Source organism: Vombatus ursinus, unplaced genomic scaffold, assembly GCF_900497805.2.
Source record: "Vombatus ursinus unplaced genomic scaffold, bare-nosed wombat genome assembly UNPS02000749.1, whole genome shotgun sequence".
Taxonomy (NCBI): domain Eukaryota; kingdom Metazoa; phylum Chordata; class Mammalia; order Diprotodontia; family Vombatidae; genus Vombatus; species Vombatus ursinus.
The window spans coordinates 22,227,035-22,250,147 of NW_020940527.1; the positions used below are offsets into that span (position 1 = coordinate 22,227,035).

Below are 23,113 nucleotides of genomic sequence, written 5' to 3' on the forward strand. Positions count from 1 at the left end.
GTGGGGAAAAAATCATTTGCAATGTGAAAGTTTGTTCACTAAATATACTACAGAAGAAAGCAAGCTCTGCCTGTAACATCTGTTAATCCTAAATTTGTTGATCCTGGCATTCAAGACCCTACATTATCTGGCTCCAGTCTTATATCACACTCCTCCCCTTAACTTCCTCTATGTTCTAACCAAAATGGACTCCATTCTATCCTGTTCATATTCTGTCCTTTTTCACTTCCATGAATTTGCTTACACCATCCACCATGTCTATAATGCACTACTAATAATCCCTTTTGTAATTGGGGATACAAAGTTATATGACACCCAGACCCCATCCTCTAGTATCTTACAATTTAATGGGGAAAAGGGAGAATGAGGGAAAGACGTGCAATGAAAAACTATGATACAAGGGACAGGAAAATAAGAATGCAGGGGCAAGGTCTATGTGAAATAATTGCAGCAATTTAAGAAGGAAGAGATTAATTTCTAGGGGAATCAAGAAAGCCTTAACTGAGGAACTGTGTAGGATTTCAACAGATAAGAGTTATTTACATCAAGATTAAAATGGAGAGATGGAAGGAAAGGGAAGCATTGAAAATCTTACTAACATTTCTGAATGTGAAATAAAGGATTAATTGATGGTACTTAACCTATGTGGGGAACTATGACCAAAATGCAATTTCCCCCCCTAGGATATTCTTTATAATTAAAGAAATGCATTAAGTGATGTGACCCTTATTTCATAACCTTTATTGAACATAGCAGACAACATCACCTAAAGATGTATTGAGAAGAGAAAGAAAATAATCACTATGTGGAACTTTCTTTACCCCAAGACAAGAAGTCCTCAAGATCCATTGTGGTTACTACTCTACTGACTGTCAGAAGTAAGTCAGATTGAAAGGAGTGTCAAGTTTTGCTACTACCATCCAGTGCTGCTTTTTTTTTTTTTTTTGGGCGAGGCAATTGGGGTGAAGTGACCTGCCCAGGGTCACAGAGCTAGTAAGTGTCAAGTATCTGGGTCTGAGACTGCATTTGAACTTAGGTCCTCCTGACTCCAGGGCTGGTGCTCTATCCACTGCACCACTCAGCTGCCCCACATCCAGTGCTTCTTTAAGACTAAAGAGGCAACATGGCAAGAGTGGAGAGAGGCTGGTTTTGAAATCAGAGGGTCTAATTCCATCTTACTTCTGCCACTTACTTAGGAAATTTTGGGTCAAGTCAGTTTTTCCTCTCCAAAACTATTTCCTCTCTAAAATGAAGGGGTTTGCATTTGCGATCTTTCAAGTCCCTTCCAAATCTTAATCTATGATCCCAAGAATAGGTAGAAATAATTGTAGGACTTAATGTTTAAAAATAACTTGCAGTGTCTGATAATCAATTTTCTCTTCCCCATTAGAAAAAAAACAGGTGGCAAAAGAATCTAAGATGCTGCAAAATTGGTACAATCAATCCACCCTTTGAATATGCACTGATTATAATGCCAGCTGAAAAGATAAACCAAAACTATCAGATGTCAGATACCTCTAACCCTGGATATCTATCACTATAATTAACCAAAAACTCTGTTAACTTAATATAGGAATTGGACTTTTATGTTCCATTTGCCCTAAACATTTTGGCTTTTATTGCAATGCAAAAATAATCACATGTAAAATTCACTAACTTGAGAATGATACAAAGAATGACTAAAGTCTCAAAATGAGACACTAATGAGCACAGAAAGGACCTAAAACTTGTAGTTATTATACTTGAGCTTCAAAATTCATTATTTCCATCTACAGGGCCAGCATAAGAACATAGAGAACTGCTAGTCAGTAGATTAAACATGAACCATCTCCACTCTGTCTCAAAAAGTCTAGCACTATGTGTAACTGAAACTGTGAAGGAATAGCCTATAAAGTCTCAATTTACATTGCAGATATTTCTAAATTTAAAAGACTTCTCATATATATGCCAATTGAGACCAAATACTCTCTAAATTAAGATAACCAAAATAAAAAGATACCAGGTTCTTCATCACAACGCCAAATACTATATAGTAGAACACCTTAAGCCAAGTCTGAATTCAAATGATTATACTCCTCTGATTAATGGAGCTTAATAAATGGCTGAAGCATTAATAAATCAGGAATTCCTAAAGAATTTTCCCAATATACCAATTAGTATTTCTTCAGAATACTAGGATTCAATATGAGATCATACAGTTTGGAAGGCATGGAAAATACGGAAAACATTTCAGAAAAGAAATGAACAAATATGCAAATTACTTAGACATCTCTCTATTCTATCCAAGGACATACTAAATAGAAACTATGACAGGGACTATAAGAAAAGATGAAAGAATTAAAACTTAAGAAATGCAGACTTGGGGTATTGAGGGCAGGAGGCTGTCATCTCCATTCTCCTTTCTGCCTCCCACTCCACCTTCTGATGATCTCCTCCTCTGTCTCCTAGCTTCCTTCAAGTCTCAGCTAGAGTCCCAGCTGCAACAAAAAGCCTTTCCCAGTCTTCATTTATCTCAGCGCCTTCTCTCTAAGGTTATCTCTAACTTACCCTGTCTCTATCTCATTTGTACATCATTGTTCGTATGTTGTCTCCTCCATAAGACTGGGAGCTCCTTGACAGCAGGGACATTTTTTTGCCTTTCTTTGCATCTTCAGAAATAAGATACAATAGTAGTTGGCACACATTAATCAATGCTAGCTGACTGACTCTTAAGAGTTATTAGACAATGATTCTGTTTCTACTGAGAACCAAACAAGAAGACTGACAACAAAAAAGTGCCCCACAAAGACAAGCTTTTTGTCTTCAGGGCTACTAACCACCAGAGTGTAATATCAAGAGGTCTTTTAAAATGTCTTTCTCTCAAGGATCTAAGCTATCTGAGACAGCTAAGGGAAAAACATAGATTAAATAATTTCAAAGTTTCTTCTAGCTCTACAAAGCTACTCATGTTAAATAAGTATTAAAATTTGTTTTTGGGAAGCTAAAGCCCAAAGAAACTAATTTATCTAAAGCTTTAAAGTATAACAGGAGATTGAGCAAGGGCCAGAACTTACACCCACATGTACATATCGAATGGCCACACACTCATGTAGAGAAGATAAATAACAGTACCGAAAATCATCAAGAGCTTAACTACCACTGTTTTTATTTTTTTAATAGTATTCCTTACAGGTACTAATACTAGAGGTTCACAGCTCTGTTTTCCTTGCCACTGGTTAATAAAAAGTGTCTGCTTTACCAAAACTGCTGCAATACTTATCACTGGAAGGCAACAGTGGCTCAGATTATGACGTTCTTCCACTAAGCCAAGGCGTCATGGAGTCACCCTGGTGAAAGTACCCACAATCACTGTGGCATGAGTACAGGAAAGATACAAAGTTTTCACTGTTGCTTTACTTACTTCAGGCGGTGTTTCAAGTTAAAACGGGCATTGCATTTATTCAGAAAACAGAATAAGCTAAAATCCCTGCTGTAATCACTGGTATTTCCCTTCTATAAAAATTGATACTCAAGTCCCACTGTGTTAGCTTTGGCTGAGTTTATAATGATTATATCAGTCAAGCTATTATTACAAACTCATTACTATTTAAAGTGTTTTGGGATCATGTGAAGTATGAAAGGTGTTATAATAGCAAACCAAATTCCATTCTACCTCATATCATTTTTATAACAGGACTCTCCTGAGAAGAGAATATCTATTCATCTCTGAGTCCTGAATTTTGTGCTGCTGTTGAGAGAAGAATGACTTAATAATAGCAAGACTAGAGCAAACAGGAATAAATTCTTTTGACACATGGGACACAATTTGGGATCCCATCAGATACTAGAGATCAGTGCTTTTTTCTCTTGGGCCATTCACCACTTCTGGGCTGTGACTTCTTCCTCTAACCTGCATTTCTCCATTAAGAATTCTGTAGACTTCTTTGGAATCTATGAAGTTTTGATACACTTTACGTTGCTCATCTGTCAAACGGCAAAATAAGACCTAAAAAAATCCATAAACACAAATGAGAACTTTCAAATTATCAAAGGAAAACGCAAATTAAAAATCTAAGATTGTATAGAGGTAAGCAAAAATGTTTACATTTTTAAAAAGACAACTTTAAAAGAAATATTACTAGCAATTACCAAAATGTAAGCAAGTTTTTAGCTGCTTAGAAATGTCTTCAAATTTAAAATTTAATTTCATTAATTTTATAAAATTATATTCAATCAGACAACAGAAATAGATATTTTTTTAAAAAATCAGGCTGCCATAACTGTACACTGAGACCATGAAAAAAAAACACAAATAATGCAACTGCTGTATGTTGCTTAAATAACTGACAAACACAGCTCATGGTTGACAACTTTCACACTCTATTGGGATGTCTCTTAAAATTGCAAGTCCCTTATTCCATAAGATCTGTATATTACTTGCTCAGCTAGATTCTAAGATCTTTGAGGGCACATGTTCATTTCTTTTTTCTCTTTTCCTTTTAACTTTAATTTCTCCTTCTATTTTCCTCTCTCCTTTTTCTCCTGAATATCTAAGTGCCCTTATCCCATCTCACTATATCTCCCATTTTGTTTCCTCCTCAACTCTTTCTTCTCATCTATTATTTTATTTGCAGTTTTTCTTGATATTCTCTACCCTTTTTTCTGCTCTTCATAGTATTTTGTTCTTGCTAGTTTCATAAGCATGTTTAAGTACATTTGTAACTATACAAATACTACTACAGGATTCAGTCTCTATGAGAAAAGAGCCATAGTTCCTAGAACCCAGCTGTGACTCTATCTTCACTGCTCCACTCTTTTTGTCTTGCAAAGTAGCCTGAAGAAGGAAGTTTTAGAACAGCGAATCTGGTTTTCTAAAATCTTGTTTGTTGGACCTAAAGCTCCCTCTTTCATAGGATTTTTGTAGGAGGGAAAAAGTTAACAGAAGCCCTTTGGGGCAGAGGTATAGGACAGGCCAACAAGAGCTACTAGCTGGTTGTGGCTGCCAGACTACTCTTCTGGCTATAGAGAAAAAGAAGAAGTTGAGACAAGCCTAGAGGCAATGAGCTGTTAACAGTAGAAGTTTATGTAACTAATTTTAAAATATCCAAAACTAGTATAATACTCCTTTCTGTAAACTAAAATTTCAAAAAAGAAAGTCTCTGATGCATATAGCTATTTTTCTTTGAAAAATTCTTCATGTCATTCTTTCACGCTTTATAACCCTGTCCATGACTCTAAAGAAAGGTGTTCTCTTCTCCAAGTTTATTTGATCTTAAAATATCTTTCCTAGATATTTTGGATCCTCTTTGGCTTTTCATCTGGATTAGTTGTTCTCAGAGAAGCATCTCTACAACAACCCCAGCTTTCTTGCTCAGTCAGGGATTTTTAAGCTCTAACCCTCTTCTCTAGGTAGAAGAATCTGATCCCTCTCCTTTACCATTTCCTCTACTTGGCTTCTGAGTGTATTCTGAAAAAGCCACAAGCCACTGAGGAACATGACCTTACTTCCCCACGTCAACCTTCCCCCAGGTGCCCCTACCTTCACCCTCTTACTTTTATTTTTTCTTGAAGTCATTTCACCCCCTGGTTTTGCTTACTTTGTTTATTGAATTAGAATCAACTGCTAATTTCCCCAAGCAATTGCTTTCAAGAGTACACAATTTTAAATACTCTCCTAACAAAAAAGCAGAGTTCACTTTCAATTTTGTACAGATAAAGATTCATCCGGGAAAACAGTGATATAAGATATAATTCCATATAATTCCATATATTCCATATAATTCCAATAAGATACAATTCCATTAACATATAACTGAGATATGTGAATGAGCTAAAGTGGTCACAGGTTAAACTATTTAGCAATGTGCATTCATATTAGAGTTGAATGAAACATGTACATTTGACTTAGGAATGTTTTGTTTAAAAAAAAATTAAAATGCTACAACATTTCAGTTTTACAAACCTGCTCATTTTTATCTGGCAATGAAACGCTCATTTTTACATCTGACTTCATTCTACGCAGTAGGTATGGGTTTATGGCATCTCGTAAAACACATGCACATTTATAAGCAGTTTTAACCTTTAATAAAGAAAAAAAGGGAAAAAATCATTATAGTAAGTATCGTCACTACACTCCAAAAACTGTTTTCAACAGAAACGATTCATTAAGTCAATAATACTAGAAAAGTTATATAATCATAAAATGGCATAATGGTCTCTAAAAAGCTTTCTCAAATTTAGGGTAGTGTGCAAATTAATGTGTGTGAAGGAATTTGTTTAATTAACCAAAAACACATGGAAATAATGGCATAATTTGTGCTCTATTATATTTTTGCACTTTGCCAAAAGACTCTAAAATCAAAGTTTTATATGGTTATAAAGAAAGTCCTACAGGGGAAAAACTCCTTTTAAATGAATCTTTGCACATTATTTTACAATTGACCAAAAGCTAAAATAGAACTGTTAATCTACAAGATTGAAGATCAAAAGCTAATACTAGTAGCAGGCTGAAGCTACCGGACAATAAGCAAAGATGACTGCCCACCTGAGACTATGAAAGTAAGTTCAAGAAAATCCCTGTGATCAGAGAAACAAAAGGCTATTCTGGCCTTAAAGGGAGCATATGGTTCTGTAATGGATCACAGCTACATGAGATGGGTATTAAATATAGATAATGGCTTAAAAAACACATAACACAGAAAAAAGAACACCCACTCTTAATTCACTTAAAAGCAAGGAATTCAATAAATTATTGATATATTTTTGAAAAATCTAAATTGGCCTTCTAGTTTAGTAAATTACCAGTCAGTAGAACAGGAAGAACCTCAACTAGAGTTCAAGTGCCTGAAACATGGCTTTACAATTCAAGATAATAACAAACTTCAAAGTAAACATGGAAAAGTTACACAAAAGAAAATACTTACAAGCAATCCCAAGAACAGTTCATAGGAGTCCTTTGCTATCTGTTCTATTTTTTTTTAACTGGGGGGAAAATAGCTAATGCCAAACTTTCCAAATTAACGGGGAATCTGTATTTTTATGTCTCTTCATTCAACACATCATTTATTCATTGATGAGGATTTTAAGCTAAAATCAAGGCTCAATATGTCTTAGTTACTGGAATTAGTAATATGACACTGTCACACTAAGACTTCTGTAAATTCTTCTCTTTGTTTCTCCAGAGACATAGAGTACAAATCATAAATTGATATAATTTCATTTGTATTTGCTGTGTGATGTAGTGTTAAGAGCACTAGACTGAAAAACAGATGAACTCAGCTCTAGTCCACTCTACATGACCTTGGACAAATCATTAAGCCTTTTCCACTCTTGAGTTCCTTCATTTGTTAAATGAGGGCCTGAATGTCTAGGGGCCTTTCTGGATCTAAAATTCTACAATTCTGTATCTTTAAATAGTTTTTGATGATGCATAAGGAGGTCATAAAACAAGTTCTTAAAGATAAACTACTTACTTTAAAAAGTAGGCCTGAAAATACCTGAATTATTTTTTTTAAATATTCAAATACTTTTGCTAGCTAGCTACACAAAAATCTTTATTCCACTTTTTTTTGGGGGGGAGGGGGCATGTGATCTTACCCCTGCTTCTGTTCCCCTCCAATATTTGATGAAAAGCATTAAAGATAATTTAGTTCCTATTAAGGAGAAGCAGATGTTCTCCAAGAGAGGAATAGTAAAGATAAGTAACAGAGTGAGAAAGTCCCAAGTCCAAGTCCCATCTCTGATGTATCCTGGCCATGTGACCCTGGGCACACTCATTTAAGTTCTCAGTGCCCTTAGCAGAGAAGGCACCAATCTGCATTTGTAGAGGGAATCTCCTCTTCAGGAGTTCCCCAATACCAATGAAATATAGCTTGAGTCCCTATCTGTTGTGTTCCTCATACTGACAGGCAGCACTGAGTAGCGGATTAGTGCTAATGGACAGGGACAGCCTTAGAGTCAAAAAGGCCTGGGGTCAAGTACTGCCTCTGACACATACTGATTCTGTGTTCAGTTGCTCAGGCAACTCTCTAAGACTCTTAATTTACAGCTGAGCTGTGGATCCCAATAATAGCAGTATGGGGGACTGAGACTTCCCTATATTGCCAAAGTTACAAATCCACTGCCTCCCCTCTCCACCGCACTTCACCCCATCCCTCAACTGTTTCCAAATACTTATTATTTTAGTTTTTCTTTTTCTTAATATTTAACTCATTTTGAATTTAAAAACCTATTACGCTAAAACATTTTCACTATTTTATCTAATGCCAATTCAAAGGCTTAAATAATTAGCTTACCCCTCCTCTGATTACTTAAAGTGGCAAAACCTAATTTTAAATATTAAAATCTTAGATTGTAAAATGCGTACCAAAATAAAGCAAATTGGAATATATACTTCTTACCAACAAGAGGAACTATCTTCTTTAAATTAGTTGCTATAAACTCTATAAATATCTGTTACCTGAATAACTTACCTGTACAGAAGAAGCATTTGAATACCCTCCCATGGTAATCGGAACAGAAAACTGTTCCATGAACACTGGCAACGTTCCCAATTTTCCCGGGAAGACAAAGTCAAAGAGAGACCATAGTTCTTTGAGGTTATTTTGCATAGGAGATCCAGACAAGATAATCCGATGAGGAGTACGGAACTGTAAAAAAAGACAAAAACAGTTGCATTAAAGAAAATGTAATTTCATTTTCCTAAAGTTATATTTTAATACACATCCATATCATTTCCCAAAGAATATTCCCACATACTAAATCTGTGCCACTGAATATTAACTTGGGTCTTTATCAATATGAAAATTCTGCTACTATAATTAAAGATTTCCAAATAATACAAAAGTCAGAAAATAAAAAAAATAAGCCTCTCACTTTTAGCTAAATTTGGCTATAATCTGAGCTAAATGAAATTGAAAGTGAGATTTGTCCATTCTACAACAGAAAAATCTTTAGTGAGTTCTAAGTAGGTTCAACTTATCACCAATGATGACTTACAAAAGAAAAAAAATATATATACACACACACACACACAGATATATAGACATAGATATCAAAGTAACTGTAGCAAATGTGAAGAATAAGTGATAGTCTGAGAGTTTCATTGGCTGCACAAAATATTAAAACCATTGAAAAGACTCCAGAGCTTAGGGATATACTCCATGGATTTATAGCTAGGAATCACAAAGGATGAGGTTTGGGCACACTGTTATCTACACCAGTGGAGAAAGTCCCTAATCCACATGTATAATTTATATAAAGTATTTTAAGTATAATATGAAAGCATAGGAAGGATTCTGCTGTCTGGCAGAACATCAGCCAAAGTCAATGAGTTGTTTGAATGAACTATAATGCATCCCTGGGCCTGGAGTCAGGAAAACTGAATTCAAATCTAGCTTCAGACACTTATTAGCTGTGTGACCCTGGGCAAGTCACTTCACCTTCTTTGCCTCAGTTTCATCATCTGTAAAATTAGCTGGAGAAGGAAATTGCAAACCAGTCTTTTTTTTACCAAGTTTCTTTACCAACAAAATCCCAAATGGGATTACAAAGAATTGGACACAACTGAAACAATGAACAACAAATATGAAATACCCTTTATATCATTTTAAAGGGCTATACCTGTTTGCAAGCAAGTGTAACTGCAGCATTTGGGTTTCGGATTTTGTGTCCCTCATCCAAGATCACATAATGCCAGTCATGATTGTTAATATTATCTTGCATCAATCGAATGTAGGAATATGAAGTAATCAAAATTCCATGACATCTTACAATTTCTCGGATGAGTTTCACCTAAAATAGCAATAAAAAGTTCCCGTAAATTTATCAGCAGGAGCCATATTAAATAAGAATGATCCTACAAAGATCTTTCATCTTAAAGGATCCCAAAACACTTCATGAATGTGTATATAGTGCACTAATTATGTGTTTACTAGAATTGACAATTTACTCAGCACTTACTTTATTATATAGAACCAACATTGCCCCATAGACCAACAATTAAAATGAGATTAATACAACCATAAAAACCTCAAGATAAGACTAGAAAACTTATCACATGTGACAAAGCAGTTCTCATCCCTTCAAAATGTTCTTTAACTTCACTGGACTTAAGGACACAATGTCAGGAGAAAGGTAGTAACAAATAAAAGATAACAGCAAGTTTCCAGAAAGAATTCAAAGAGCCCTGAATAGTCAAAAGAGGTAAACTATATCAAGTCACCTCAATTCAAGAAACATTTATTAAGTGTTTATGTGCAAGATATTTGGATAAAAAGAAAAAGATGCAATTCTTGCCTCAAAGTAATCAGGATCTTTCTTTTCCTACAGCTTTTACAAGGTGAACTATGGTATTTTAATGTTTCTGTATAATATCTAACCTGGGGGGCAGCTAGGTGGCGCAGTGGATACAGCACCGGCCCTGAAGTCAGGAGTACCTGAGTTCAAATCCGGCCTCAGACCAAACACTTGACACTTACTAACTGTGTGACCCTGGGCAAGTCATTTAACCCCAATTGCCTAAAATGAATAAATAAATAAATAACAATAACAATAACAATAATAATAATATCTAACCTGGCAGGGCTACTCAAGTCAATACTATACAGAGTAGAGCAGTAATTTGGACTAAATAAGATGTACTAAGTTTAATTTATCACAGTTTTATTACTTTACAATACATATGATAATGTGAACCAGACTAGTGTCAACTTCTAATTCATAAATTTTGAATTAGTGGAGTCAGAATTAAGTTTTAGTATTAGACATCAGAAAATAGTGTATCTTCCTAGTGTACTAAAATTGGGGAAATCACCACCATTATAACCTAAAAGTAGGAGAAGGGAAAGGAAAGGAATGATCAGCTGGGCTCAGACACGCACTAAGACCTGCCCTGTCTTTTTTCTCTATTTCATGATTCTCCTCCAGCGCCACTGCCACCCTCCTGCCTGACTGTGGAGGGAAAAAGTGGAAGGTACAAGTTACTAGAGCATTATCAGAGCTCCCACAATAACATTTACATTTTAATTATAATTCCTCAAACAAGTGTAGGATACATTTAGAGTTCTGATCCCTACATTCCAGTCAGACAAGTGATCTTTTGGGTATGATCCTCCTACCAAATACATACTTACAGTTCAAAATCAAGTTCATTTGTCTGTGGGAGAGAATGATGTATATTAACACAAAAGATACTTACATCAATCAAAGTAGCTAAATCTTTCACAGTTCATCATAATCACAATATTGCTTTTACTGATTACAATGATCACCTGGTTCTGCTCACTTCACTTTGCATCAGTTCATATAGGTCTCCTCAGGTTTTTCTGAAATCACCCTCATAATTTTTTACAACACAGTAGTATTCCATCACAATCATATACCACAACATTTCCCAACTGATAAATACAACCTCAATTTTCAATTCTTTGCCACCACAAAAAGAGCTGCTGTAAATATTTTTGAACCTACAGGTAGGTCCTTTCTCTCCTTTTCCTTTGATCTCTTTGGGATATAGACCTAGTAGTGGTATTATTGGGTCAAAGGGTTTGTATAGTTTGATAGCTCTTTGGGTTTAGCTCCAAATTGTTCTCCAGAACAGTCGGACCAGTTCACAACTCCACCAATGGAGCACTAGTGTCCCTATTTTCCCACATCTCATCCAGAATGTCATTTTCCTTTTCTGTCATGCTAGCCTTTCTAATAGGTATTAGATGGTACCTAAGAATTGTTTTAATTTGCACTTTTCTAATTAGTGACTTGGAGCATTTTTTCATATAACTATTAATAGCTTTGATTTCTTCTTGTGAAAACTGCCTGTTCATAATCCTCTGACCACTTGTTAATTAGATTAAGACTCTTTTTTCTATAAATCTGGCCCAGTTCCCTATTTATTTGAGAAGCAAGGCCTTTATCAGAGGAACATGCAGTAAAAGTTTTTTTCCCTGTTTCTCTCTAATTTTGGCTACAACGGTTTTGTTTGTGCAAAAAACTTTTTAATTTCATGTAATCAAAATTATCCATTTTACTTTCCATGATCCTCTGTATCTCGTTTAGTCATAAAATTTTCCCTCATCCACAAATCTGACAGATAATTTATTCCATACTCTCCTAATATGCTTAAGATATCATCCTTTATGTCTAAATCATGTACTCATTTTGACCATATCATGGTATACAGCGTGAGATATTGGTATGGTTGAGATATGCCTAGTTTCTGCCAGATTGCTTTCCAGTTTTCTCAGCAGTTTTTGTTCAATAATGAATTCTTGCCCCAAAAGCCTGGATCTTTGGGCTTATCAAACACTAGATTACTATGGTCTATCATTTATTTTCAATTATTTTATGGCTGTTTGTTCCAATTAAATTGCTGTAGTTATGTATATTTGTTTTTCTAGTTCTACTTACTTTGCTCTTCATCAGTCCATGTTAAATCTTTTCATGTTTCTATGATAAGCTTTAAATGCCAAACAGGACTTGATATTAGATCCTAGAGATAACATGATGCCCCTGGAGTTTACTGAGTAAGGAAGCGATACAGTGTGCAAGACCTGTGCTTTTGGAAAATCACCGAGGCATAAAAATCAGTGACAGTGGAATGGCAGGTATGTGCGTGGAGAGAAAGAGAATGGATGCAAGAGATATTGTGGAGACAGAATTAAATCTTGCCCTTTCTATCTTCATAACCTCTCCTTTAAATTTCCTCTTCTCTCCACGCCCACAGCCTCTACCCTAGTTCAGGCTTTCATTACTTCTCAGACTATCACCATAGGCTTCTAATTGATCTCGCTCCTTCAAATCTCTCTCTCTCCATTCCTTTACCAGCCACCAGTTTTTCAGACTTATTTTTTAGATTATCTAGCTATATTAGTGATTCCTCACAATAACAATTGTTACTTTCAGTTTACAGATGAGTAAAGTGATGCTATTAAGTTCTAAGACTGAATTAAGATCATAAAATAAAATCAGGGGAGAGTAATTTGACCTGAATGATAGTCAGTGGACAAAATATGTAATTTAACTTCACACCTTCCTTTTTTTTTTTTTTTTAAATTCCCACACTTTTAGGGCATCCATCAAGTACTTTAGTTTCTAGAAGGCAAAGGAATGCTCCAGATTGCTCACCAATTCTAACTTCTCAACCCGTTCTTTCGGTTCCCATCTCTACCAAGGTATTCAGAGAGGAACAATGGTTTTTATAAGTCATTATGGCAGGTTTGGACAGTGCGGTTGGTGAAAAATACGGAAAACAGAGGACTTCCATAACATTTCCAAATTGCCAAAATAAAAATGTATGTATATACAGAGCCACAAAAAGATGAATATCTTTTAAACTGTTTTCAAGCCTCAAATAATGGCAGAGATTAAATTGGAATTCAGGTATACACATGTTATACCAGGAAATGATGTTACCTCTCAAAAGGTTCATAACCATTTTCTTATCCATCTCTAAATGACTAAAATAAATTCCTCAGTGTTGGCTTTTGAGAAATATATATTTTCCCATTATAATCACAAGGAAATCCAACAAACATGTAAAACTAAAATTATATTTTTTTCTCCTCCCTCTCTTGCCCCTCCTAAAAAGCAACACAAACATTGCTCTCAGTTAAAACAAAATCTCTAAGGGCTTTAACCACATTTTGGAGTGGAAACACATCAAGCTTCACCTGATTCAATACCAGTATTCTCCAACAGTATGGAACTAGAGTCTCAATAATAGTATATTGCCATAGACATCTCCATCCAAACACTTAAGACAAATCATCTCGGGCGATTTCAAATTAAAAGCTTGTAAAATATGTAACCTCTCCTACTTTTTGCAATTAATAGGGTACGTCTGCAATTATCCTGACTTACTGAATGCAGTACCGTTGTCATTAAAAGATGTCTTGTGAAAGCGCTGCTGTTATTATGGAGGCTCAGGAGACCAATCCCTCCTAGAGGGCAAACAGTGGACTGGTAGAAAACAACAGCCATAAATCACATTGTCAGGTAGCAGAGAGAACAGGAGTGAAACATCGGCACATGAAGGCCATTCACTGTAAACACAGCACAGCAGCTTCCCAGTCAGGATTTACTGAACCTGTAATTAATTAAAATTTCCTTCAAGCTAAATCTTTAATAAACAAGGATTTGTGCTGACAATGAAGAAAAAAGTCTCCAGTAACACAATTTTAACAATACAATTCACAAAAATATAAACACACCATTTCCTGTTTACCCTATCAGGCATAAATTTACTCTCATCTAAGGTAATACAGGACAAGCAACACTCCAGTATATTATCATCTGTTGGCATGGAACACGATTGTTTTGCTTTGTTTTAATGCTTAGGTTATTTCAGGGAATGAGACTCTTCTGGATGTGGATTTGCTCAATTTTAGCCTGCTTTCTTTATAAGGCTTTAAAAACTATGTCTTTATGTTCTAGTATCTCCACCTGCCCACAATGGTAACAAATGCATGGTAATAGTTTAAGACACTCAGTAATAGTTGACTGTATTCCACTGTTTTTATTTAAGATCAAATAGTTATAGATATACATTTCAATGACATTTGTTACACATGAACGTTCAACATTTTACTCCTTACAAAAAACTAAAAAAATCTTATTTTGACTATTTCTCTTAATAAAAATTGCTGTCTTCATCAATATTTTCACTATCTCATAATTAACCATTAAAACCAAGAGTCATCTTTAAACTAAAACTATGACATCCTTTGTTCCTACATCTCTATATGGTATAATGAAATGCTTCCATAGTGGACAAAAGCTTTAAAATTATCTACAAAATTATAAAGATAACCTAAGCCGGAAAAAATAGGAGGTTATAATGGATTATTAAATAATACACCGTATTGTCAGCAATCTTTTAATGTGTATATAAATTTTACTAAGATGGTAGGCTCCTTGAGGGAAGAACTTCACATCACACTTCCTTCTATCCAATACATCGAGTTTTAGGCATAGCAGGTACTCAATAAATATTTATTGATCAACTAGTATATTAAGTCTTTCTATATTAGAAAAAGATTTAAATAAGATTTAATTTGAAAGGGAAAAATAATCTCATTTCCCCACTAAATGCAGAATATCTGGTTTTTATACATTAAGGAGACTCAAGTAAAGAGTTTCAGAAAGTTATCTTAAGTTTGTTTTATTGAGGTAAAAAGGGTATCTGTTTTTCAACATGACTTCAGTTACATACAAAATCAATTCAATTGTTCTGTTAGTAGAAGGAAACATTAATGAAGATAATACAAAATAGAAATACAATAGCAAAACAACTTGGATAATTTTGGGAAGTGTATGGGGGGTGAATTTAGATATTTCTTGTTTCTCTAATACTTGCTCACTACATGGTCTCTTTTCTTCAGCCCTCATGCTAACAAAACAGCAATTATTTAGGTTAAGAAAATAAATATAATCTGCTTTATGACAAAGAACAAATAATTTTGCATGAAAGAAATTTTTTAGTCTCTTTCTTTCCCAATCCTGTATGCCACAACTGGTTAAATATTGTCAAGCTTGAACAATGAGAAAATAATGAGATGTTTGTGTGCATAAATAGAAAGCTCAAGTGATGTGACCAGGTGAAGGTAGTCACTGGGTGATGAGTTTTGTTGGGAGCCTATAGCAGTTAGAAATAAAGTATATACACATGAATAAATTTTACATGTAAAGTATGTGCAAATTTATACATACATCTATGTAAATATAGATGCATATCTACATATACTTAGATTAAAAAACAGAGCACAAGAGATTTACATGTAGGTCAAAGAAAGGGACAGAATAACAGATTATATCTATGCCCCTGTTAAAAAAAAATCAGAAACTTCCTGCATTTCTAAATGGGTTATAGGTTAATTGTTATGAGCAAACGGACATGATTTTAATATTACTGGTATTAAAAGAAGCCATGTATGAGTGTATGTATGAAACACTGCTTTCCCTTGTGCAAATGCTAGATGAATCTGTTTCAGTTCTTTGAATAAATAGGCCTCACTTATGCGCAAATAATCAGCAGCTCAATTCAAAAGGCTAAGTCAATGTTATGGAAGAGTCAATGGCAAAGAGATATTGCAAAAGAAAAATGAGTAAATCCAACTGAAAAAATAAAAGTTTTTTAAATGGCTTTGTTCAGGATTATACTACTGTTAGAAAGATATAAAGGACAAATCCTTATAGCACCTCTTCTGGATACTTTCCCTCTTCCTCCCTGGATTTTTGTGAAACTGTTCGGTAGTGATGCTCCTTCTCTCATCAACCCCTATCAGTCACCTTTGCAAAATCATCATCTAAGTCCTTCCCCCTACTCATGGGTGTAGCCCAGGATTGGGTCCTAAGCCCATCTCCTCTTCTCTCTCTATACTCTTCCTCTTAAGAATACCAAGGGCTCTCATGAATTCCACTATTATCCATCCAGCCTTCATATCACCTGGCTCTAATCTCCCATCTCCAACTGTCTGCCAGGCAGCTCTGAATGGATGTGCCACAGGCACTGCAAACTCAATATATCCAAAATATCCAATATACCCATTGATCTTGCAATAACCTGTAAGTGTTCCATTCCCATCCTTATGAACTCTGAAATTCCCTTATATGAACAAAATCTATAGCCATTACACATCTCCCTCTACCTTGCAACTCCTAACTCTGTTCTGTCCTCACCACAACTTGCAAGCTCTCCACCTTTCCCAGGTCACTGCCCTGAAATGGCCACACCAGTGGTGTCAAATTCAAATAGAAAGAGAGACCACCAAACCATTCACAAGGATCCCTGCAAGCACATAATGACCTAAAAAAACCACATATTAACATTATCTATGTTTTATTGTATTTGTTGTTGTTTTTGCTAAATATTTGCCATTTCCATTTTAAGTTGGTTTGGACCTTATTCAAGAGTGTTGCTGCCTGTGGACCAAGTGTTTGACACCTCTGGACTATACTCTCCTCCATTCCTCATCCCGACCCCTTGATGAACCACTTCGATTCTACACTGTCATCCCTTGCCCCCTTATCCTGTCACCTATGACCCGCCAAGCCTCAGTCTTGGATTACTCTAACCAAATGCTGCCTTCACTCCTATTCACATGCTGCTGAACAATAGTGGAGAAAATAATCACAAAACAGTGCCGAGAGAGTTCACTACAAGTTTATGTTACAGAATCTTAACTGGGTCCTCCCTGAAGCAAAGCAATCCCTTTACACTCTCTGATCACTTCAATACACCATTCATCACAGCATGTGGTTCAAACCTTTCCATCCCTCCTCATGCCTCTCACAGCACCACCTCCTCACACTTTCTCAGCTGCAAACCTTGCTTCATAGTTCATGGAAAACGTGGAGACCATTTGCTGAGAACCTCCTTTTATCCCCTCTTCCTCATCACATATCACTCAGATGCCTTCCATCACTCTCTCCTCCTTAATCCATCTCATGTGAAGGGGTCACTCTTCTCCTTGTCAAGGTAACCCTGCCGACATGCACAAATGATCCCATTTCATTCCATCTTCTCCAGCAGATTTCCCCCTCTATCACTCCTACTCTCTCACTAAGCTTCAATCTCTCCCTGTCTCCTGGTTGCTTCTCTACTTCTTATAAGCATGCTTGTTATGTCTCACCCATCCCACCAACATCCTCACCTGATCTGTCCACCCTCACTACTGTCCTATATCTCTCCACCCTTTTGTGGCTAAACTCCCTGAAAAGATCATCTGTAACTGATGCCTATACTTCCTTTCCTCTAACTCTCATCTTAACTCTGCAGTCTGGCTTCCAAGCTCATCATTTAGCTGACACTGCTCTCTCCAAAATGACTAATGATCTGCCAAAGTTACCAACTACCAAATCTAATGGACTTCTCTCAGTTCTCATCTTTCTTGACTAATCTGTGGCCTTTGGCACTGCTGATGACCCTCTTCTCTTCTTTCTAGGTTTTTTTGATACTGTTCTCTCCTGGTTCTCCTTCTACCCTATCTGACTGCTCCTTCTCAGTCTCCTTTGCTGAGTCTTTAGATTACATCTGCTAAAACAGAGTATAGCCAAGGCTATGTTATTCTCGTTTTCCTCCATGCTATTTTGTTTGCGACCTCATTAGCTCTCATGAATGCAGATGATTCTCAGAACTATCTGTCTAGCCCTGATTTCTCTCCCATCCTCCAATCTCCTATCTTCTTCTGCCTATTAGACACCTCAAACTGAATGTCCCATAGACATCTTAAATTCAACACGTCCAAAACGAAATGTTAATACATTTAATACATCTTTCTCCCCAAACTCTCCCTCTTCCTAATTTCCCCATTATGGTTGAGGGTACCACTATCTGCCCAAGATGCTCATCCTTGCAACCTCAATGTCATTTTCGACTTCGCTCTCTCTCACACAAACACAAACACACACACACACACACACACACACACACACACACCCCCCCATAACCACCATATCCAAAACAGATACCAAATTTAGTTTTTAGGAGAAAGAGAAAGGGAGGAAGGATTAGGGCAGGGGTGGGGAACCTGCAACCTCCAGGCCACATGTGGCCCTCTAGGTCTTTAAGTGCAGCCCTCTGACCAAATCCAAACTTCAAAGAACAAAGGCCCACACTTGAGGACCTAGAGGGCCACATGTGGCCAAGAAGCCATAGGTTCTTCACCCTTGGATTACAGAAAGGAGCTGAGAAGTCCCATAGACACAAAAATTGTCCAGGATGCTGTCAAGTGAGTTTAAAAAAGAAATTTTTTTTTTTTTTACAAACCTCATTTCTTTTTGAAACTGAAGTTCTATTTATACACTAAATATTAATAAGGCAGATGTAGTAAAGAGTGAGCAAAACCTAGTGAAAATACTTGATTTCATTGGTATGTTTCTCAACATGGCAAAATATTAAAGAGATCTTTTCATTGGACACTTCCCCTTAAGAATTTACAAATTCAAATGGGTGTACGTGTGGCAAAAAATCCATAATAAGCATATATTCTGGAAATAATATTACTTGAAAATGTTTAATTACATACCTATTTATTAAATCAGATTAATTTGTAATCTAATACTTTTTATAACATAGCTATTAATAAAACTATAAATGAGTACAGTCTGACCATGGGATTAGACAATGCAGGTTTCAAAGGCCAAAAAAGCAATTAAAAATCGAGAATATAATGGAGGCAGTGCTCAATTAGCACAATTCCCAATGTAGTAAATTGATTTTCTTCAATAACTGAACAGAGATGTTTATTATAGACATTTCAATCAACAAATACATAGTATTTTATCCAATTGCTATTTTTGGAATCCAGATTTTGTTAACACTTCTTCAGTATAGAAGCAAATTTAATAATCCAATAAGCATTTTTAATGCACCTACTGTGTGCAAGGTGCTAGGTATAGAAAGGTAAAAATGAAATAGTTCCCAAAATCAAGGAAGTCATATCCTACTAGGAGGATAATATATCTACACAGATAAGTAAATACAAAGAAATCTCAGTGGGGTGTGAGGAAGCACTAACAATGGAAGGTTCCTGTAGGAGATGACAACTGAGCTAACCCCTGAAGGAAGAAGGAATTAGAAGAGGCGAAGTTTGGAGGGAGAGTACTTCAGGCATGAAGGACAACGTGTTCAAAGACACAGAGAAGATGGAACTCTATGTATAGAGATCAGCAAATAGGCCAATCTGCCTAGAGTATACAGTGTTTGAGGGAGAGTAATGTGAAATAATTACAGAATCTGGTAAGCTAATGCGAGATGGCAAAGGACTTCAAATGTCAAGCAAAAGAGATTGTCTTTTATGCTAGGGGTAATAAGGAGCCACTGAAGATTCTTCCTCAGAAAGGTACACAATCAGACCTGTGCTGAGGAAGATGCACAGGAGAGGGGAGACACTGGACCAGGAAGACCAATTAGGAGACGATTACAATTACGCAAACAACTACAGCGCTGGTCACGTGAATGAAGATGGGGATGAGTGAAAGAGATGGTAGAGGGAGAACTGATAAGACATTGGAATCAATTAGAAGGAGGACAGGGGTGGGAGGTGTAGCAGAGAGGGAAGAAACAACAGAAGTTAAATCTGAGTGACTGGAAGGACTGGAGTGCCCTCTCCTGAAATAGGGAAGACAGAAGGAAGGGTAAGTTTGAAGAAAAAGATAAGTTCTGTTTTTAACATGTTGAGTTGAAGATGTCTCTATAACTCAGACAGAGATGTCCACTGGGTAGTTGAGATGGGACTGAAACTAATAAGAGAGATGAGTGCTGCATTGATTTGGGACTAATCTTCCCAGAATGATACTTCAACCCAAGGGAGACAATGAGCTCACTAAGAAAAAAAGACTAGAGAGGGGGAAAAAAATTTCCAGAACAAAGCCTTGAGGGTAAAACCACACGCAGGGCTCAAAGATTGATGATGCTACAGCAAAGCAGTGAGAAGAACACTCAGGGAGAGCCAGAAGAGTGTAACATAATGAAAACCCATGGAAGAATGAATGAATAATAAAGCATTTAAGTTATTACTATATACCAGACACACCAGGCATTAAGCACTGGGGATGCAAATACAAAAAAGTAAGGCAGTCCTGGTCATCAAGGAGGGCAAATTCCATTGGGATTTGTTGTAATCCATTAGATTCTGAGCTCCTGGAGAGCAGGGATTGTCTTTTGTCTTTCTTTGTATCCCCACCAATTAGCAAAGTAGGCACTTAATAAAAGCTGAATGAATGACTCTAAACCAAGCCAGTCACTCTATTATTCAGTCTGCTCACCTATACAATAGACATATTAAAAATATCCCAAAAAAGTACTAGAGACAATAACAAGGATAATTTTAAAGCAATCTGAAAATATCAGTTTCACTAAGGATCATAATATAAAAATATAAAATACAATAATAAAAATGTAGAATATATATTTATTTCAGAAACCTACAAATGAAAGAAAAGTCACATAAGTAAAATCAAAGGACTTAAATTGGGAAAACAAGAAATCTTATATTAATATCAACATTACCTTTTTGTTTGTATATGATCCAGTTTCATGTAAAATTGCAACTCTAAATGGAGGCCACCAAGTATGAAATTCTCTCACCCACTGATGCATTACCGTTGTTGGACATACAATTACAGTTGGACCCAATCCTTCAAATCTAAAATAAAAACATTTAATTAGAAAACATTGTTGTGAAATAAATATAGTAAAGGTGTTGGATTAAAAACAGACCTAACAGGTTAAATAAAAAAATACTGACTATGGAAATTGATTGTCATTTTCTTTAATGAAAAAAAAATCTATTGGGTTAAAACATGATGAAAGGGAAATACCTACAGCTCCCATCACTGAGCAGTTAATGGATGCAGGTGTCAATATAGAACAAAATTGAATAAAGCTCTTCTTGAAAGTTTTTATGGTGTAGAAGTATCTTATTTAGACACAAAAAAGATGGCACAGTGAATAAAAAGAAAACCAAACAAAAATACTTGACAAAAACCTTTTTTTCTTATTATATAGCTACATGTGGCTTTGCACAGAACAATTGTTGTTCAGTCGTTTTTCAGTTGTATCTGACTCTTCATGACTCCATTTGGGGTTTTCTTGGCAAAGATACTGGAGTGGTTTGCCATTTCCTTCTCCAGCACATTTTACAGAAGAGGAAACTGAAGCAAACAGGGTTAAGCGACTTACCCAGGGTCACACTGCTAGTAAGTGTCTGAGGCCAGATTTGAACTCAGGAAGATGAATCTTCCTGACTGTAGGCCCAAAGCTCTACCCACTGCTCCATCTAGCTGCATAAATCATAGCTCACATTTATAAAGCACTTTAAAGTCTCAAAGTGTTTTTGCATACATGATTTCATTTGATCTTCACATCAACCCTGCAGGGAAGGTACTACTATGATTCTCCCCAATATTATCCGTGGGTGAGAAAACTACATTTCAAGGGGCAAAATGGTCACAGATAGTGTGAGTGAATGGATTCAAACTAAGAACTCTCTTGACCCTAAATCCAGCATCTTTCTATACCACACTGCCTCTGATAAATAATACATTAGGCTCTAAATAACTGAATATTCAAGATGACTGAAATTCACCGCCTTCAACGATAATTCAGGAAACATTAAATACTTATCACCTGCAGACTACTTTGTTAGACACTCAGGATACACAGTCCCTTTCCTTAAGAAGCTTCAATCTTTACATGTAACTAAATGCAAAGTAACTTTAGGAGAGGGTAGAGAGAATAGACACCTTTGGGGCTCTCAGGAGAGATTTTCTGTAGGAAGTGGCACCTGAGCCGAACCTTGAACAAAGCTAGGAATGCTAAGCACTCTACAGAGGGCTAAGAGGAAAATGTGAGGAGGGTTATTCTATTCCAGGAATAGAAGCATATTGTACAAAGGCACAGAGAGAAGAGGGCAGGTTTGCAACAGCACAAAAAGAGCAAACAAGAGTTAAAAAAAAAAAAAATACAGGATGAAGGCAATTTGTTAATAACAACAGATCTACAAGAACTTTTTTTTTAAAAAAAGCTGTTTTTAAGAGTTTTTTGTTTGTTTTTTTAAAGAGGAAGAGGGAAGGAGGATTTGCCTTACAGACATGGTAGAGAGCCTATGAAAAAGGTATGGAGACAGGAAATGGCATATCAAGTTTAGGAATAACTAGTATGCCAAAAGTGAATAAAAAAGAAATTAAGTGAAATAAGACTGCAAAAATAGGTGGGAGAAGATTGAATAGGGCTTTAAATGCCATAATGAGGAGGATTTTTTATTATAGCAACAACATGGAAATACTGAGAAGCTGAGTAGGATAAACATGGTCATACCTGCCTCAAGAGATTAATTCTAGGGGTAGCTAGGTGGCGCAGGAGATAGAGCACCGGCCCTGAAGTCAGGAAGACCTGAGTTCAAATCCAGCCTTAGACCAAACACTTGACACTTACTAGCTGTGTGGCCCTGGGCAAGTCACTTAACCCCAAATTGCCTAAAAATATAAAAAAATTTTAAAAAAAGGTTAATTCTACAGCTGGGTGGAGGATGGAGTGGAGACAGAAGAGAATGAAAGGAGAGACCAATAAGTAAACCAGGGAAAAGCCGAGCAAGAAGTGATGAAGGTAGCAGCATGGCGGTCACGTGAACGACAG

General features: G+C 36.1%; 1 protein-coding gene across 4 annotated transcripts in view; it reads right to left on the reverse strand.

The window, feature by feature from the left end:
- The window catches only part of ERCC6 (ERCC excision repair 6, chromatin remodeling factor), a 103,256-nt gene that overhangs the window by 18,717 nt on the left and 61,426 nt on the right, over positions 1-23,113 (reverse strand). For all 4 annotated transcript variants that reach the window (XM_027861142.1, XM_027861133.1, XM_027861138.1 and 1 more), the window contains 5 exons: positions 20,987-21,122; positions 9,601-9,771; positions 8,451-8,627; positions 5,942-6,058; positions 3,890-3,985 (listed from right to left, as the gene is read on the reverse strand). In XM_027861142.1, coding sequence (XP_027716943.1) covers positions 3,890-3,985; positions 5,942-6,058; positions 8,451-8,627; positions 9,601-9,771; positions 20,987-21,122 — 697 coding nt within the window. The remainder of the gene's footprint in view (positions 1-3,889; positions 3,986-5,941; positions 6,059-8,450; positions 8,628-9,600; positions 9,772-20,986; positions 21,123-23,113) is intronic.